The sequence below is a fragment of the Moschus berezovskii genome, chromosome 8, assembly GCF_049115385.1.
Source record: "Moschus berezovskii isolate FMDL1 chromosome 8, NW_MosBer_1.0, whole genome shotgun sequence".
Taxonomy (NCBI): Eukaryota; Metazoa; Chordata; class Mammalia; order Artiodactyla; family Moschidae; genus Moschus; species Moschus berezovskii.
Window position 1 is genome coordinate 103857814 of NC_142467.1, and position 20120 is coordinate 103877933.

General features: G+C 48.1%; 1 protein-coding gene across 2 annotated transcripts; it reads right to left on the minus strand.

Moving 5' to 3' along the window:
* Positions 1-1798: 1798 nt before the first annotated feature.
* On the minus strand, positions 1799-18778 carry SLC1A6 (solute carrier family 1 member 6). 2 transcript variants are annotated; one of them, XM_055430037.2, is made up of 9 exons: positions 18574-18778; positions 17620-17757; positions 15634-15838; positions 14283-14325; positions 13526-13869; positions 8233-8466; positions 6791-6985; positions 4102-4236; positions 1799-1994 (listed from the first exon to the last, which is right to left on the minus strand). In XM_055430037.2, the coding sequence occupies exons 1-9, from the start codon at positions 18776-18778 to the stop codon at positions 1799-1801; spliced, it is 1695 nt and encodes a 564-aa protein (XP_055286012.1). The 2 variants fall into 2 exon arrangements, with proteins under 2 accessions (XP_055286012.1, XP_088694531.1); XM_088838405.1 differs by lacking the exons at positions 1799-1994; positions 4102-4236; positions 6791-6985; positions 8233-8466; positions 15634-15838 and having other exon boundaries at positions 13839-13869.
* Positions 18779-20120: the final 1342 nt, after the last annotated feature.

The following is a 20120-nucleotide window of genomic DNA, read 5'->3' on the forward strand; positions in this document are numbered from 1 at the left end:
CCTGGGGCCTTAATCCATGCCAGGTAGTCTGGTTGATGATGAGTGCCCATTTTTGTCCACCTGGGACCCAGGGCAATGCTATACTGTGGGTGCTTAGTGGCTCATTCATGTCTGCTGTAGCCCACCAATCCATGGGATTTTTCAGGCAAGAATACTGGAATGAATTGCCATTTTCTGCTCCAGGGGATCTTTCTGACCCAGGGATCAAACCTGCTCCTCCTGTGTCTCCTGCATTGCAGGCAGATTCTTTACCCACTGAGCCCCCAGGGAATCCAGGCTTTGTTCATCTGGGACCCAGGGCAATGCTATATTAGTCTGACCTCTGAAGAGATTCAGGTTTCCCTGATGCCTCATATGGTAAAGAATCCACCTGCTACTGCAGGAGGCCTGCAATCTCTGGGTCAGGAAGATCCCCTGGAGAAGGGAATGGCTACCTACTCTAGTATTCTTACCTGGAGAATCCCACGGACAGAGGAGCCTGGTGGGCTGCAGTCCACGGGGTCACAGTCAGACATGACTGAGCGACTAACACTGGAGGGACTCAACAATGAGCTGTGAAGGTCAGCAGGAACTCCATGCCTGTGTGACACACCTGGATAAAAACTCTGGACACCAAGGTTCAGGTGGGCTTCCACAGTTGGCAGTATTTCATACATGTTGTCACACCTCACTGCTGAAAGAATTAAGGGCTATTCATGCAATTCTCCTGGGACAGGACAAGCGGAAGCTCACACCTACTCTCTTCTGGACCCTGTCACCTACATCTTTTGCCTTTGCTGATTTCAATGTCTTTTCAGTGTTGCTGCTGCTGCTGCTGCTGCTAAGTCACTTCAGTCGTGTCCGACTTTTCAGTGCAGTAAACCATAAATGAGAGTATCCCAGCTTTTTCAAGTTCTATGAGTCCTTCTGGTATATCATTAAATATGAAGGGAGTCATGGGGACTCCCCACACAGAGGCCATGGATATTGTTTTAAAGTTAGACAGCGTACTTAAAAAGCAGAGACACCACTTTGTCAACAAAGGTCCATATAGTCAAATCTATCATTTTTCTAGTAGTCATGTATGGATGTGAGAGTTGAACCATGAAGAAGGCTGAGCACCGAAAAGTTGATGTTTTGGAACTGTGGTGCTGGAGAAGACTCTTGAGAGTCCCTTGGACAGGAAGGAGATCAAACCAGTCAATCCTAAAAGAAATCAACCCTGAAGGATTGATGCTGAAGCTCCAATATGTTGGCCACCTGATGCAAAGAGCAGACTCATTGGAAAAGACCCTGATGCTGGGAAAGACTGAAAGAAAAAGCAAAAGCGGGCAGCAGAGGATGAGATGGTTAGATAGCATCACCAATCCAATGGACATGAATTTGAGCAAACTTCGGGAGACAGTGGAAGACAGAGGAACCACAGAGTTGCAGAGTTGGACACAAGTTGGCAACTGAACAACAACACTGAGGAATAGTAGTTTACCTTCTTGAGTTCCATCACTCTTTGAGAAGATAAGGAACACAAGCAGACCCCTCATCTTGTTGAACCTGAAGCTTCTCTTACCCCTAATCCCAGGGCAAATATCTCCTCCTCTGCCTTGCTCATGGCCTCCCCCACAAATTTTCAGCATATGCCCAGAGAGAAACAGACACCTTAGACATCATTCATTCCTGCTCCTTTATCTCAGTTTCCCCCTCCCAAACACACTGGAAAGAACATGCGTGTTCAGTGCACAGTCACTTGGGCAGTGGTTCTTCCCCAGGAAGCCCCTCCCCGACCCCCTTCCCTCCTCTCTGGTGGCAGAGCAGGGGGCTCTCACATGGCACTCTCGTTTCCTCCCCGTCCCCTGGACGCCCCTTTCTCATGTGCCATGAGCGACTTGTAGGGCTTCCCCAGGCTGGGGAGGGTGAGTTCAGCTTCCTGCAGCTCCAGCTCCCGCTGAGACAGATGTTCAATGACAGCTGCTCCGATAGAGTCCCCCAGCACATTGGTCATTGTGCGAAGTCGGTCACTGCAGAGGGGAGGGGAGAGAGAAGCTGCCATTAATCAAGGCTTGAGGCACTCCACAAAGAAGGTGCAGCAGCTGGGGGCTCCTTGTGCCCTGGAATCAGGGCTCACACTCCAGTCCAACACAGGTTGGACCAAGCTCTGATGTGCTCATATTTGTTCTCAGCAGTGCGATTCTTTTTTTAATGTAAATGCTTGATATAGCAAATTAGGGGTATGGACATATATATGGAACCTAGAAAAATGATACTGATAAACATATTTGCAGGGAAGGAATAGAGACACAGATGTAGAGAACGGACATGTGGACACAGTGGGGGAAAGAGAGGGTGGGACGGGTTGAGAGAGTAGCTCTGACATATATACAAGACCTTGTGTAAAATAGATGGCTAGTGGGAACCAAAAGCAGAGACATCACTTTGCCAATAAAGGTCCATCCAGTCAAGGCTATGGTTTTCCCAGTAGTCGTGTATGGATGTGAGAGTTGGACTGTGAAGAAAGCTGAGCGCCAAAAAAATGATTCTTTTGAACTGTGGTGTGAGAAGACTCTTGAGAGTCCCTTGGACTACAAGGAGATCCAACCAGTCCATTCTAAAAGAGATCAATCCTGGGTGTTCACTGGAAGGACTGATGTTGAAGCTGAAACTCCAATACTTTGGCCACTTGATGTGAAGAACTGATGACTCATTTGAAAAGACCCTGATGCTGGGAAAGATTGAGGGCAGGAGGAGAAGGGGATGACAGAGGATGAGATGGTTGGATGGCATCACTGACTCGATGGACATGAGTTTGAGTGAACTCCAGGAGTTGGTGATGGACAGGGAGGCCTGGCGTGCTACAGACCATGGGGTTGCAAAGAGTTGGACATGACTAAGCGACTGAACTGAACTGAACTGGGAACCTGCTAGGGAGCTCAGCTCAGTGCTGTGTGATAACTTAGAGGAGTAGGAGGGAGGGGAAAGGAGGGAGGCTCAAGAGGGAAAGGATATATGCATGCCTGTAGCTGATTCATGTTGCTGCATTGCAGAAACATTGTAAAGCAATTACACTCCAATATTTTAAGTAAATTAATTCATTTTAAAAAAGAAAATTAGGGGTTATGAGCTGAACAGCGTACAGAATGAGGAAGGTAACCACTGTGAGTAAATAAGATCCTGCTGGAAACCATCTAAAAGGGAATAAGATCCAGGCGAGAGCTCCAAGGTGGAGATGAAAGTCCAGATTTTTATATGTAAACCTCCTATTATTAAAAGTTGAGGAAATTCCCTGGCATTCCTGTTGTTAGAACTCAGATTTCACTGCCAGGGCTTGGGTTCAATCCCTAGTCAAGGAACTAAGATCCAACAAGCTCTGCAGCACAGCCAAAAATAATTGAAAAATAAACGTTGAGGGGGGCTCCCCCAGTGGCACTAGTGGTAAAGAATCTGTCTGCAATGTAGGAGACATAGAGATGGGGGTTCAATGCCTAGATCAGGAAGAACTCCTGGAGGAGGGCATGGCAACCCACTCAAATATTCTTGCCTGGAGAAGCCCATGGACAGAGGAGCCTGGTGGGCTATCGTCCATGGGGTCACAGAGTCGGACACAACTGAAGGGACACACACACACAAAATTTGAGGAACTTCTCTGGTGGTCCAGTGGCTAAGACTCTTCACTCCCAAAGCAGGGGGCCCAGGTTCGATCCCTGGTCAGGGAACTAGATCCCACATGCCGAAACTAAGAGTTCGAATACCGCAACAAAGATAAAAGACCCTCATGCCCCAGTTAAGACTTGGCACAGTCAAATAAATAAAAGTTGAGAATTTTTTTTAAAGTTTTCAAGTCAGCTCTCCCCCATGGATCACCTTTTTTTGTGATTTCTACATAAGGCAGGTACCATAGGGCTTTTCTGGAAGATGGGTAAAGCCCCTCATGGCTTACTTCCCTACTTCCAAAGATTAACTCTATGGAATTTGGGGTCCATACTGCTTGGGATGTTCTCCAAGGCCCTCTTTTCATTCTAAAATTCTAGAGCTCTGTCCTTGCTGGAATGAGAGCCCATTCATTGGGAGTCCTACAGAGAAAGCAGGGGATTCAAGGAGAGAGAGTAGAAGAGTCTGAAGAACACTCACAGGAACCAGTCCACAGCAATGATGAGCGTGATGTCTTCAGTGGGCAGGCCTACCGAGGTGAGCACAATCACCATGGTGACCAGACCTGCCTGGGGGATGCCGGCAGCCCCAACGCTGGCTGCTGTAGCCGTGATGCTGCACGGGGAGAAAGGACACGGGGACACAGGCAGGGGGAAGGGAGAAATGAGTGAGTGTTAGGAGAGACACGAAAGAAGGGACGGGGTCAGACCCCCAAAATAAAGAGCAGATCCAAAGCGACTTTTATCAGAAGCCAGTGCAGACATAGCCCCTCGTCTTCCATTGGGATCTGGCTGGAGTTTCATCCAATGATGGATGTTTTAAACAATTCATATTGCAGATGCAAGAGCAGGTATTTTGTTTTGTTTTGTTTTAAGCTGAGTTGTGGTTGTTGTTTGGTTGCTCAGTCATGTCTGTCTCTTTGCAAACCCATGGACTGCTGTCCACCAGGCTCTTCTCTCCATGGTATTTCCCAGGCAAGAATAGTGGAGTGAGTTGCCATTTCCTTCTCCAGGGGATCTTCCCAAACCAAGAATCAAACCCCTTTTGCCCGCATTGGCAGGCAGATTATTTACCATGGAGCCACGAGGTACACCCCTTAAAGCTGAGAGTTACGTTTTATTCTGGGACCTTACTGAGCTGGAGTGACAGCCACTCTGATAGCTCCAAGGAAAGGTTCTGAAGAGGTTAAGGACGAAGGAGTTTTTGTTGAAAAAAAAGAGAAAAAAATAAAAACTTGTCAGGAAACATCTAAAAGATTACTGCTAAACCCAAAAATAAAAATTAAAAGAACAAGAGAGTAGCCCTGACATGTATACACTACCCGGTGTAAAATAGCTAGCTAGTGGGAAGCTGCTGTGTGCCACAGGGAGCTCAGCTCAGTGCTCTGTGGTGACATTGAGGGGTGGGATGGGGGAGGGAGAATGGGAGGAAGGCTCACAATGGAGGGGATATGTGTTTACTTACAGTTGGTTCACACTGTTGTACAGCAGAAACCAACACAACATTGTAAAGCAATTATCCTTCAAATAAAAATTAAAAATTAATTTTAAAAATCATCCTCCAATTAAGATTTAAATTAAAAACACCAGACATCTCAAGTCAGTGATTTGAGTGCTTTTCTATGTATGGGACAATACAAGAGTCTGGCCCATTGATATCATTTCCAGATGTGCATCTGACCTAGACAGAGCTAGTAGCCTGCTTTGCTCCATCCTGAATTGCCCCCAAGGGGCACCTTTGGGGCCAGCTGCAGCAGCCAAAAGCTGGTGGCAGGGTGACGACCTTTGTTTACTGAAAAGACCAGCGACATTTTTTTGTCCACAGATGCAAAGGAAAGCAAACAGTCACCATGGCGTGAGTATCGAGGGGTGTCACACCCATGCCACGCTGCTTCCCTCATGGTTCAGTGGTAAATAATTCACCTGCAATGCAGGACACGTGGGTTCAATCCCTGGGTCGGGAAGACCCCCTGGAGGAGGAAGTGGCAGCCCACTCTGATATTCTTGCCTGGAGAATCCTATGGACAGAGGAGCCTGGTGGGCTACAGGCTGGGGGTGTCGCAAAGAGTCAAACAAGTGAGCGACTAAGTAACAACAACCCCATGCCACCCAGCGCCTCACCCAGAGAGAGCAATGTGAGAGGTGATCCCAACGCTCTCTAGTCTCCTCAGTCTTTCTTTGCTCCTTTAGTCTTCCTAGGTGTAAAAGCAGGAATTTAACCAGCTGCCCTGGGGGCTAGACGAGGGCAGAAGAATCACCCTGGGCAGCAGCCGTGAAGCAGAAGCTTGAGTTCCCCATACACACACATGCTAGAAGCAGGTGGGTCAGTATAGAGAGGTCCTGATGCCAGGAAGGGCACTCTGGAAGGTGGGCTATGTTTAGAGTCAAAAGAAGAAACTGTCTATGGCACTGAGTGAGCGAATAAACATATACACTTACATGTATATGGCTTAGGAAAACTAAAATGTACAACACCTAGAAAATGAAAGCGATGGTGGCCCGCCACCAAGTAGAGGGTCAGACTGAATCAACATCAGGCTAACGAACTGAGAAAGTAGCGTCAATGTATATACACCACCAGGTGTTAACAAGACAGCTAGTGGGGAGCAGGTGGGTTTCCCAGGTGCACTAGTGGTAAGAACCCACCTGCCAATGCAGTAGATATAAGAGATATAGACTCGCTCCCTGGGAAAGTCACCTGGAGGGCATGGCAACCCACTCCAGGATTCTTGCCTGGAGAATCCCATGGACAGAGGAGCCTGGTGGGCTACAGTCCATGGGGTCACAAAGAGTCGCACACAACTGAGTGACTGAGATGGTACATAGCAAGAGTTTCATAACTGTTGACCATCATCATCACCACCAAAACCATCATCACCACTGTCACCACAATCAACACCATCCACATCATGTCCACTGCCACCAACATAATCTACGTCGTCATCATCATCATCACTGTCATCAGCATTACTATCATCAGTGTCTTTTCCTTAGACTAGATCCTCCCTAAGTTCAGGAACCATGTCTTATTTTTTCCTGCACCCCTCAATACACACACCCCCAACCAATATCCAAAGGCTCTCTTCCCTCCAACACCATCCCTGCCCCCAGCCAAGCTAATGACTTCTCAGGTCTCACCTGCTGGCAGGTTCCAGCCAAGGCCAACTCACCTGATAGTTGTGATCTGGCCCAGGTTGAGCTCGTAGTTGTTGACTTGGGCGATGAAGATGGCGGCTAGGGCCTCATAGAGGGCGGTGCCGTCCATGTTGACGGTGGCCCCCACAGGCAGGACAAACCTGGTGATGCGGCGGTCCACACCGAGGCCCTCCTCCAGACAGCGGAAGGTGATGGGCAGTGTCGCAGAGCTGGGGAAGAGAGCCCCGAGGGCTGAGGATGGGGGTAGCCGTGGGCCCAAGGAGGGCTCCCCTTGAGAACATTGGGAGGCAGGCTGGGAACTAGAGTAAGGGGAAGATGGCAGATGTATAACATTTCAGGGGCTGATAACTGTGTGTGGGGGAGAGGGACTCTTCATGACACAGGGGGCACACAGCAGTGACGTCCCCCAGGCTCAGGTCTCTTGACCCACCTAAAGTCAATAGCTTAAGGCTACTTACTACACACTAGTTCAGGTCACTGGTTCATGCAACTAGTTCACTCTAACTATCCACTCCCAGAAAGAAGAGGAAAGGTCTTCTAAGTTCCCACCTCTCAGGGCTAAGAGAAGGGTATTACAGAAGACTCCTATTCTCCACCTCCCGTGTTTACTTGGGGACTGACCTCAGCTATACTAGCCTTCTCAGTCTTTCTCCCCACTTGGAATCAGCTGATCCATAAAACATGTGCTCTGTCTGGTCAGCTTTATATCATGCAGAAAGAAGCCTGGACCCACAGAGAGGATGTTTAGGTGTCCATGCCTGTGGCAACCTGGTGAGTTTAGTTCTGGGGGTACAAGCAAGCCAGTCCTACTTGACCACAGATCAAGAGGCACATTCTTCAGTGTATAGGCAATAAAAATTACATTCTTCTTCCATCTGGTTGGCTCTAGTGATACATCTCTGATTGTTTTGAATTTGGCTGATGGGAGACAGGGGAGCTTCTTATGAACCCCCTGAAACCACAAAATAAAAGAAGCCAAGAGATCTCCCAGAGGCCATCTCAAGGCAAGATGAGACCCTTCAAGCTAGAAAATGACTGAGATCAGGAGGCATGTTGGAACCTTTGTCCCAACCTCAAATTTGGTAGCTGATTCTCTGTCTATATTAAATAGAGAAACAGAAAAAGAGGGGGAAAGAGTCACAACAGCCAGCGCATGACAAAGATCAGTGCCCAGGTGTTGGGTGCTAAGTCACTTCAGTCATGTCTGACTCTTTGTGACCCTATGGACTGTAGCCTGCCAGGCTCCTCTGTCCAAGGGATTGTTCAGGCAAGAGTACTGGAGTGGATTGCCATTTCCTCCTCCAGGAGATCTTGATCCGCCTTCAGAGCCACTGACACTACTCAACAGCCCAGATGAGGTTCTGAAGTGGTAGAGAGGGCAGGACTCCCAGAAGATCCTGGGAAAGACAAAGAGTGAAGCCAGGAAAGGTATCAGAAGTGGGGGTCAAGGTCATACCTGGAAGACGTGCCCATGGCGGTGATGAGAGCCTGCAGTATCCCTCCAATGAAGGGGAAAGGATTCCGGTGGGTGATGAGGAAGTAGATGAGAGGCAGGATGCCACCAGCATGAACAAACAAACCCACGATGACGGTCAGGGTGTACATGCCCAGCTGACCCCCCAGGACGGCCATGTCTTCCATCTCTAAGATCTTGCCAGCAATCAGGAACAGGATACCCACGGGTGCATACCTGGGCCAAGCCAGACACCTGTCAGGCCTTCCTCATGACCTCCCCTGGCACTAGCAGCCCCAAGCCTTTGTCCATATAGACCCTGGAGCCAGGCAACACCCACCATACACCTGACTACCCTCCAACCCCACCACACAATAACCTATGGGGCAGGGTTCCATGAACATATCCCCTCTTTTCTTCCTGCTTACCCACAGCTCACCCTCAGTCCTACAACTCCAAGATATACTCTCCTATAAGGGCTCTCCTTCACCTGCTGCCCGCTTCAAAGACCTCCCAATAATCGCAGTCTTCAGGACTTCTTCCTGGGGCAATGCCCAGATACTCCCTATCTCTGACCCTCTAACTTCCCTCATTTCCCATATTTGTAACTCGTATGCCCCTATTCTCACCCCTAAAAGTGCATATCCTCACTCATTCACCAGCCCTGAGCTATTTCACCTGGATTTCCCACAGACATCTCAAAACAACCTCTCTCAAATATCCTGTGATATAATTTATTTGTGGAATCTTTTAAAATGGTACAAATGAACCTATTTACAAAATAGAAATTGTGACACAGATGTAAAAAGCAAACTTATGGTTACCAAAGTGAAAAGGGAGGAATAAATTGGAAGAGTGGGATTAACATATGCACACTACTATATATAAAATGGATAACTAATAAGAATCGGACACGACTGAGTGACTGAACTGAACTGAATAAGAACCTACTGTATAGCACAGGGAACTTTGTTCAATACTCTGTGATGACCTACATGGGAATGGAATCTAAAAAAGAGTGGATATATGTATGTATATTATATATAACTGACTCTGCTGTACATCTGAAACTAACACAACATTGTAAATCAACTATATGCCAATGAAATTTAATTATAAACAACTTGTCTTATTAAATTACCTATGTATTCATTTAGTCAACAAATATCCATTGAGCACCCACTATGTTCCAGTCACATGGTCCCTGCCCTCTTGGTGCTTACATTCTCATGGGTGAAACATGCAGTACACAGAGAAACATGTCATTAAAAGCCTCAGTGTGTCATAACTGCAAAAGAGAGTTACTTTTGAGTGTAGCTCTAAGAAGGAGTGGTCAGGGAGAGCTTCTCGGAAGAGGTGACATTTGCACTGAGACCTGAATGATGAAAAGCAACCATGCATATCTGAGGGGAAAGCAATGCAGGACAGTGCAAAGACCCAGAGGTGAATGTGAGCTAGGAGTATAGGAGGAGCAGAGAGAAGACCGGTGTGACTGGAACAGTGAGTGAAAGAGATAGTAGAGGAGACAGAAGAAGCAAGTTCATCAGGGGCTCGCCAGTTCTCCCCTCAAATCAGCTCAGTGCTTAGTTTTATGAGTTTCTGCCAACAGTGCCCTAATTAACCCATCACCTGGCTTTCTCTGTTACTTCTCTCTCTTTAGAAATTGAAGTCTACACTTGTTCATTGTCATGGAGGATGTACTAGAGGAGGTGAGGACCACTTGGGAAGTTGGTGCAACAGCTTAGGACAGAAATGAAGAGACCCAAGCTAAGGTGGAAATAAGGATACAGGAGACACCTCCAGACATTTCTGGTCTCAAGGTTAGCCCTGGTGGGTGATTGCTGAATTGTCTCCAACTCTATGTCTATGCGGAGAAGGCAATGGCAAGCCACTCCAGTACTCTTGCCTAGAAAATCCCATGGGACGGGGGAGCCTGGTGGGCTGCCGTCTATGGGGTCGCACAGAGTCGGACACGACTGAAGCGACTTAGCAGCAGCAGCAGCAGCTATGTCTATGAATATTCCCAAACTCCTCACCTCCATCCTTCCTTCTCATCCTCTGTAAAATTCCTCAACTCTGGATCAATTGTACATGATTTCTTTCCTTCCATTCTCAGCTACCTGGCACATATACCGTACATGTGTGCATGCTCAGTCGTATCTAACTCTGTGATCCCATGGAATGAAGCCCACCAGGCTCCTCTACCCATGAAATTTTCCAGGCAAGAATACCAGAGTGGGTTGCCATTTCCTACTCCAGGGGGTCTTCCCGACCCAGGGATTGAACCTGCAACTCCTGCATCTCCTGCATTGGCAGGCAGATTCTTCACCATTGTGACACATGGATATTTCCCCAAACATGCCAAATACCACTATAAAACACATGGTTCCCAATTCAGTTGAGTTTTCAATACTTTTCAATCTTCTTGCTTATCCTTGATAAGCTTCTCCTCCAAGCTGAGATCTTGGAAAAGCAGCTGGAGGGGCCAGGGCATCAGATCTCATGGGGTTAACTGGACCCAAGTGGGTAAGAAAGGGGAGAGGGGGACTTCTCCCTCCTGCACAGCCTCCGAACCCCAATTGTGAATACAGTGGAGTGACCTTACTGGCCCCACGGTCCCCGTCCCCTCCACTTCTGAAACTTTTGTTTCTAATGACTAAGTGGTTATGTGCAATGCATACAAACACACTATGAGTCTTCTGGTTCAGACCTGGATCCACTTTAATATATTTTATGTTGCAAGTTATTTTGCTTCCTTCTCTTGTACTTCCAGTCCTGTTTTGCTTTCTTTCTTGGATTTTGCTTTGTCTATTTTTTGTTGTAACTTCTTGAAGTAACAGCACTTTAAAAAGGGTGACAACTGGGGCTCCCCTGGTGGTCCAGTGTTTAAAAATCTGCCTTGCAATTCAAGGGACATCAGTTCAATCCCTGGTTCAGGAAGACCCCACATACTGCGGGACAACTCAGCCCATAGGCCACAAGTAATGAGCCTGCACTCTAGAGACCGCAGGCTGCAACTACTGAGCCCAACGGGCCACAACTACCAAAGGGCGCGCAACGTGCCCTAGAGCCCATGCTCTGCAACTGGAGAAGCCACCACATTGATAAGCCTGTGCACAGCTGCAGAGTGGCCCCCACTCGTTGCAACTAGAGAAAGCCCGTGTACAGCAACAAAGACCCAGCTCAGCCAAAAATAAATAATTTTTTTTCAAAGAATGATAACTGAATTACAAGGCGGAGACCACCTTGAGCCTGACTGGCAAGACCACTCTGTATCCATGACTTTTGTTTTTAATCAGAAAATTTTTTTAACATTTGCCCTTTAATTTTCATTTGAAATCAATTTCTTTAAATATTTTAGCTATAAGTTCTGAATAGTGAAGATATAGTAGATGCTGCGAGCACTCAGTACTGTCTCGCACCCCCTCTCCCCACCCCAATCCCCAGGCCTTGCTTCTTTGCTCAAGATACAAACAGGCATTCTGTACCCTGCTGCTTTCCCAAGCTCTCAACTTAGCCTCTAGCTCCTCCAGGCCACTTTCACCTGATTTGGGATGATGTACAAAGGCTTCCCCAACTTGGGAAGACAGCCTTGTTCACATCTTCCACCACTATTCCCAACGTATGCTCCCACCTTCTTGAACTCCCCACCATTCCCCAGACAACTCAGATTCTTCCAAGCTTTGCATGTTCTGTTCCCTCTGTTTGAAGTACCTCTTCCTTCTTCATGTCCTGTTGGACTCCTACTCACCTTTCAAGACCCAACTAAGAGGTAGACTTCTCCATGACTTTCTCCTCACCTTCCCAGGCAGAGTTCACTGCATATACCTCACTGGAAGCTCACTTTTCTGTATTCCCTATACTATTTTTTTCTTTTGAACCTTTTATTTTGTACTAGGGTCTAGTCGATTAACCATTTCATGGTAGATTCAGGTGGACAGAGAAGGGACTCAGCCATACATACACATGTATCCATTCTTCCCGAAACTCCCCTCCCATCCAGGCTGCCATGTGACAATGAGCAGAGTTCCATGTGCTTTACAGGAGGTCCTTGTTGGTTATCCACTTTAAATGGAGCAGAGTGTGCATGTCCATCCCCAACTCCCTTACTATCCTGTCCCCCTGACAATCATAATTTCGTTTGTAAGTCTGTGAGTTTTTCTCTGTTTCGTAAGTAAGATCATTTGTATCATTTCTCTTTAGATTCCACATATAAGGGATGTCATGTTTTTCTCTGACTTACTTCACTCAGTATGACACTCTCTAGGTCCACCCATGTTGCTGCAAATGGCATTATTTCGTTCTTTTTAATGGCTGCGTAATATTCCATTGTGTATAAGTACCATATCTTCTTTATCCATCACTCTGTCAATCATATTCCCTATACTTTTTAAATGTCTCTTGACTCTAGAACTTTCCACCTTGTATCATATTTATCTAATACATGTCTGTCTCCTCTAAGACTCTGTGAGCTCTTTGAAGACAAGGACTGAATTCAAGTTATCTCTGTGTTCCAGAGTTCGAAACAAAGTCTGCCTGGGAAAATGTCTGCTGAAAGAATGATGGGATTTAAAGAGAGAATGAATGAATGTGTCAATTAAGGAATAATTAGCAACTGGATCAATGGATAAGAAAATGAGCAAGTGAAACATGAATCATGGGTGCATGAATGAACGAGTGGGTAGAGCAAACAGATGAATGAGTGTAGGGGATATCTGATTGAATGATAGAATAACAGATGTGGAGATGAACGAGTCAGGCAAAGAAGGAGTCTGAATGAATAAACGACTCAGTGAGAAAATCGATCAATCAATGAATCACTGGATTAACTAATGCACGGATGAGCTTGTGAACGAATTTGTGAGTGGATGAATATATGAATGAGTGAATTAACTTACGCAGAGACAAATGAGCAAAGGAGAAAATGAATAAGCGGTGCATGGAAGAATGACGATAAGTAAATGAGTGAGTGAGTGGGTAATGTGGCTGATCCGTGGAAGCATGAGCAGATGAACGGGCGAATGGCGGAGTGAAGGAGCAATGCACAGAAGCGTGAGTCAGATGAACAGATGCGGGGTTACACAGATGAACAGGGGAGGGGATGAGTGAGCAAACCATTGCACACAGGAGTGGACGAGTTGGGGAGTGTATTAACCAATACATGTATAGATGACTTTGGCCAAAGGCTCCCCACAGCCATTTCAGTAGCTAACCCACAGCCTGACTTCCCGGTCCTGACATCCCTCCCATGTACCATCACCACCACTCCCTGCCCCCATCACAGTCCAGCACTCACCAGATGATGATGCCCACCAGCCTCATAATAGCCTCATTGAGGCTGTCGAAGAAGTCCCGCAGGACTCGGCCCTTGTGTTTCATGCCACCAATGACCAGCCCGAAGGCCACTGAGAAGACCACAAGGCCCAGGGCATTGATGCCATTGGCTGAGCCAGGCACAGGTACAGTCTCTTCAAAGCTCAGCACCTCCTGCAGGGTGCCCAAGGCGCGCGTGACGTTTTCCAGGAGGCCGGTTCCATTCTCCAGAAAGGATGAAGGCGGCATAGAGGTGCCCAGCTCAGATCCATTATCTGTCCTCACGACAGTCCTGGTTACCAACCTCGTGCTGTACTGTGTCTTAAACTGAAATGTGGAGATATCAGGCCACAGATGAATGCATAGGAGATTGAGTGCATCAATAAATAAATGAGGAAGTGAACAACCAGTGCATGGGAGAATGAGTATAGATTTTGCATGAGCAATGTTCAGACAGATTTGGGGGGGCCTGTCTCCTCAACAATTTATGATCAGAAGCCCTGGTTCCTTCTCCATCACCATCCCCAGGCAGCCTTGGGTTGGCCTAAGTCCTTGTCTCTAATCTTCCCTTGATCACCACACCATAGGAAGCACATTCTTCCTTTCAGACTCTTCCAAGAGCCCTGAACAGTGCTCTGTCCCATCCTTCTTCCCATCACTCACCCCTAGACCATTCACTCAGCAGCAAGCTCCCCCAACCCCCCAAACCTCCTTGATCAGACAATTTCTTTCCCCCTGACCTGTTTGAAGCAGGCCTCCACAAGGTTGGGCGGAAACATATTTCTGCAGAAAAACATCAGACAAATGGACATGGTTAGACCTTGGAAGAGAACCTAGAGTGATCATAGCAATAATAATAACACAGCAACAATAATAATAGCAGACAACATTTGAACACTAAGCTAAGTGCCTTACCTCTAGGATCTGATTTAAACATCACACTAACCCTGGAGAATCCCATGGACAGAGGAGCTTGTCAGGCTACAGTCCATGGGGTCAAAAAGAGTCAGACACGCCCAAGCGACTAAGCATGCATGCAACCCTAAAAGTATTACTGATTCTTCCCATTTTACATACAAAGAAACCAAAGCAAAAAGAACTTATGTAAGTTCCAAAGCCACACAGCTGCTAACTCGGGGGTAGAGGTAGATGGACCTCAAATTCAGGTCTGTCTGAACCCTAGGTTAGGACACTATGCCATCTCGGGGACTTCATATACAATGATGTCTCAAAAACACACACAGAAAGCTCCTGAACTCTTCCAACACTAGCTTTCCCCAAATTAAGTCACTAGGGGAGACTTGTGGCCAGCCTTGACGTTGACAGGCAAAATCTTGCTACTCCAAGAGAATTATTCACCTTCCAATGCATCTCTGGAATACCAAACAAACACCCTTTGTCCTGAGCCCATACCAAGAAGGTGCAACTATAGCCTCCCGAGCCTAAGGATCAAAAGACCACATTCTGGAAATAAGCAAAATCAATCTCAGGGGATTTGTGGGCTTCCCTGGTGGCTCAGTCGGCAAAGAATCCATCTGCAAAGAAGGAGACCCAGGTTCCATCCCTGAGTCGAGAAGATTCCCTGGAGAAGGAAATGGCAACCGACTCCAGTATTCTTGCCTAAGAAATCCCATGGACCAGAAGAGCCTGGTGAGCTACAGTCCACAGGGTCACAAAAGAGTCAGACACAACCTATCGACTAAACCACCACCACCTCCCAGGACAGAAACTGGGTCCCAAGAAAACCCAGGTGGGCACTAGTGGTAAAGAATCTGCCTGCCAACTCAAGAGACATAAGAGACGTAGGTTCAATCGCTAGGTCAGCAAGATCCCCAGAAGGAAACAGCAACCCACTCCAGTACTCTTGCCTGGAAAATTCCATGGTCAGAGGAGCTTGGCAGGCTACATACAGTCCAGGAACTCACAAAAAGAGTCAGACATGACTGAGCAAGCACTATTATTCTAAAACTAGGCTCAACTCAGGTGCTGTATTTCCTGACTGGGCCTGCCTGTCTCCCCATAGGTTCCCCCAGGAGTAAAGGTTGTTACATGGAGGGCTGGAAATCCCATCAACATTAGAAAGGACGTCACCTGACCAGGTCCATGAAGGCATCAGCCGTGGGGATGGCCTCGATCCGACCCTCTCGGTGCAGCCCCTCCTTGGAGCCCTTCCCAGGGTGTATGATGGTGACCATGAGGATGCCGATGAAGACTGCGATGACCGTGGTCACCATGTAGTACACAGCTGCCCGCATGCCCATGCGCCCTGTGGCCTTGTTATCCAGGGACGCCATACCTGGAGGACAGGGGGTGCAGCCCCGAGGAGCCCCTTCCACACCCCACCACCAGCTCTCCCATCCACTTGCTCCTCGGTCCCCACACTGCACAACCAGCCATCCTCCAGAGACCCAGCCCTCCTCCCATGACCGGCCCCCATCCTTCCACCCATATGGCTATCCTCCAACTCCCATTCTGTGTTCCAAATACACCTTCCACTCCATCCTTTATTCCAAGCACCACTTCACTAACCTTCCTTCTACTCCAAGCCAACATTTTCAACCCCTGCTCCATCCTCTAATTACCCCTATTTTGCACCATAACTTTATTTGCATTCCTCTCTTTATCCTACTACCCACCCCAAGAATCACACCTCCCTTCAACCCACCTCACTATACACTATCTGGATGTAGTATATACGCTTGGTACCCTATCCAGACACCCTTTACCAGACTGATACACCAATCTTTCCACAGCTGAGCATGCTGGCTGCTAACGACTCATGCTGGCCCTTTCTCTCGAATGTTGCTCTCAGCACACCAGGAGCTTGCTCACCCACAAAGACCCCAGGGAAGGCTGGGAGAAATGACTGATTGGTTCAAGGATTCAAAAGCTCAGTTCCTTTGATTTAGAGGGAGGCAGAGTTGTGGAGAACAATTCTGCAGTGTTATACGTTCTCCAGAGCTCCCTATGAGATCAGGCTGAGAGACCAGCCTTCTTCTGAAGCCATTTCTGCTTAGCTTCTTAATCCACCCCTCCTGCTTATCTCACTTCCTCATATGTTTCTCTTGAGAACTATTTTATCCCTCAATAAATCACTTGTGCAAATATCCCCATCTCAGGCTCTGTGGCTAGGGAAACCCAACCCAAGAAATCATTCTATGCCTTTATCATCACCACCCCTCCCCCAAAGCTGGTGCTAGGGCAATGACCACTCATGGGCCAAATATGGCCCGCTGCCTATTTCTGTAAATAAAGTTTTATTGGAACACAACAATGCCCATTTGTTTACTTACTAATCTGCTGCTGCTTTTGCATGACAAGAGAAGTGAAGAGTTGCAACAGAGACCACATGGCCCTTGAAACTGAAAATGTGTTCTACCTGGCCCTTTGTAGAAACAGTTTACTAAGGCCTGCATAGGCTGTCTATACTTCCATCCTACCTTTGACCCACCAGGGCTTCCCTTGTGGCTCACTTGGTAAAGAATCTACCTGCAATGCAGGAGACCTGGGTTTGATCCCTGGGCTGGGAAGACCCCCTGGAGAAGGGAAAGACTACCCACTCCAGTATTCTGGCCTGGAGAATCACAAGGACTGTATAGTCCGTGGGGTCGCAAACAGTCAGACACACTGAGCGACTTTCACTTTCTCCACCCACCATTTTGTAACCTCCGTCTCAAACACCTTCATCCACAGCCCACTCCATGAACATCCACATATGTTCAAACATGGAGCATGCAATGTTTGGTCTCTGGTCTCTGGTACATATCCCAGGTACCTTTCCTGGTGGCCCCACAACAGCCTTCCCTTCATCTCTAAGCCCCCAACAGGCTGGTATTTTACCTCCAAGGAAAAGTACAGAAACATTACTGAGATAGGTCATCTAGGTCATACGGGTTCTAGAACCCAGGTCTGATTGGGGCTGGGGCTTTGGTCAAGGACTCAGAGCGAGTTGTATGCTCCCTGTTTGAGGTCCTGAGTTGGGGAGGTGGTCCCATGCTTGGAACAGCCTTGGCTCAAGGTGTGAGCCTGGACTCTGGGATGGGTCTTGGAGGCCAGCCCCAGCCTGGGTTCTCTCACCTGTGACCAGGCTGGAGACAATGAGGGGCAGCACCAGCATCTGCAGCATCCTCATGAGGAGCTCTCCAGGGAAAGAGAAGTACTTGATCTGGCGGTAGCTGAGCTGGTATGGGCGCAGGGCAAAGGCCAGGCTGACCCCTAGGGCCAGAATGAGGGGTGCATAGAGTTGAATTTGGTCACTGAGCCCCGAGGAGGGGCCATCCATCCCAAGCAGGGCCTGTGTGTGTGTGTGGATAGAGGTAAAAGAAAAGAGAAACATTTGATGAGTGTGTGTTGGTGTGTACATTGTGGAATGTATGAGTTTATGTGCTACTGCTGTGGCAGGTGTGTATATGTCTACACACACTCCTGTGTACCTATGTACACACATGTAACAGTGTGTGCTCACTTGTGCACATGTATCTGTGCCTGTATATGAGGGCCCACGTACACGAGATGTGCATGTTTTTCCTACGTGTGCACCTCGGTTTGACTTATATGTGTGTGTTACTATTTTCAAGCATGGGGGTATACATGTATTTAAGCAGTGAGCCAATGTGTGGGCAGAATAATGCATACGTGTGTGTGAACATGTTTGTAAGTTCTACTATAGGTATACAAGTGTGTGAGTTGACGTGTTTGCACCTGTAAATTTTGTGCATGCATAAAAATGTGTTCATATCTGTGTTCGCATGCAGAAAGTGTACACTGTGTGTTCATATACAGACAGTGTACATTTGAACAGTGTATACTTATGCATGTGCGGCCACTTGCATGTCCATGAGACATTGCACATAACAGCTGTGTTTGCAGGAATTTGTACACATTTGTGTATTTCATGGGGAGGCGGAATGGTGGACTTGGGCATGCGTGCAGGTGAGAATAAGTAAGTGGAGGGAAGAAACGTGAATGCAGGGAGTGTCCCTCGAGTCCTCACCCTCCAAGGGCAGAGCCCGCCCCTCCCAGATGACTCACCAATGACCACGGCACTGACGGTCAGCAGGATGAAGGCATTCCTGCGCAGGAACCGCAGCACGTGCTCGCGCGTCATGGTCTGCAGGCGCAGGCGCGTGCGCAGCGCTCTCTGCTGCAGGCTATCCTGCAGCCGCTGCAGCCAGCCCACCCGGCCCAGCCGCTGGCCACTCTCCCGCAGAAAGAGGCTGTTGCCATGGCTGCTCATCGTCTATCTGTGGGGAACAGAGGGAGCGGGCCTGGTGAGGGATGAGACAGAAGGCGAATGTGGGCAGAAAGGAAAGGGCAAAGAAGCTGGTGAGGAACTCTGGGAAAGCACCGCTCCGGTGCGGATGCGCCCACGCTGGGCTGCCTGAGAACACCGCCTGGAGTTCAAAGGTCATGTCCTGGCAGAAAAAGGATCAAGGTCTCCAGAACCATTCCCAGGCATGGGTGGGAGAGACAAAGAAGCGGATCACAATTTCAGGGACGATTTTGCCATTCTGTATCTCTGGCCCCCTCCTTAGTTCATGAAAAGTGAAAGTGCTAGTCACTCAGTCCTGTCCAACTCTTTGAGACCAGAGGGACTGTAGCCCACCAGGCTCCTCTGTCCATGGAGTTCTCCAGGCAAGAATACTGGAGTGGGTTTTCATTTCCTCCTTCAGGCAATCTTCCTTACCCAGGGAAGATCTTCCCAACCCATCGAACCTGGGTCTCTCAAATTGCAGGCAGATTCTTTATCCTCTTATGAGATCGTTACAAGTAATTGGGAACTTCCCCAGCTCACAAACCAGACTAACAAGCCTCTGCCAAGCACCAGCTTCACGGACAGCCTTAAACAAGGTACTTTGGGACTAGCACCCCAAATTAATACTATTTCATGTTTGGCCTAGTTGCTGTGCTGTGCTCAGTCATGTCCAACTCTTTGCCACCCCATGCACTGTAGCCTGCCGGGCTCCTCTGTCCATGGGATCCCCCAGCCAAGAATACTAGAGTGGGTTGCCATTTCCTGTTCCAGGGAGCTTCCTGACCCAGGGATCGAACCCATGTCTCCTGCATCTCCAGCACTGCAGGCAGATTCTTTACCACTGAGTCACCTGGGAAACATGAGAGGTGCCACCAAATGGGCTTTCCACAACGACGGAAGCAGCAGGTGCCTGCATTTACTGGTGCCCAATTTGGAGCTCCTCTGCATGAATGCCCAAGAGAGCAACAGGGAGAGGGAGAGTCCCATGGGATGAAAATGGTGATCTTTCTTGACACCAGCACCTCCTCCAGATCCATTTTTGAAAAAAAAAATGTGATGTTCAGAGTCACTCTGGGGTGCCAGATACTGTTTCCCAAACTTCAGATTTCCGTGTCTTCACTTTACATTCAGCCAAATCCATGTCACTTCCCAGGTGGCGCTAGTGGTAACGAACCCATCTGCTAATGCAGGAGATGTGGGTTTGATTCCTGGGTTGGGAAGATTGCCTGGAAGAGGGCTCAGCAACCCACTCCAGTATTCTTGCCTGGAGAATCCCATGGACAGAGGAGCCTGGCAGGCTATGGTCCATAGGATCACAAAGAGT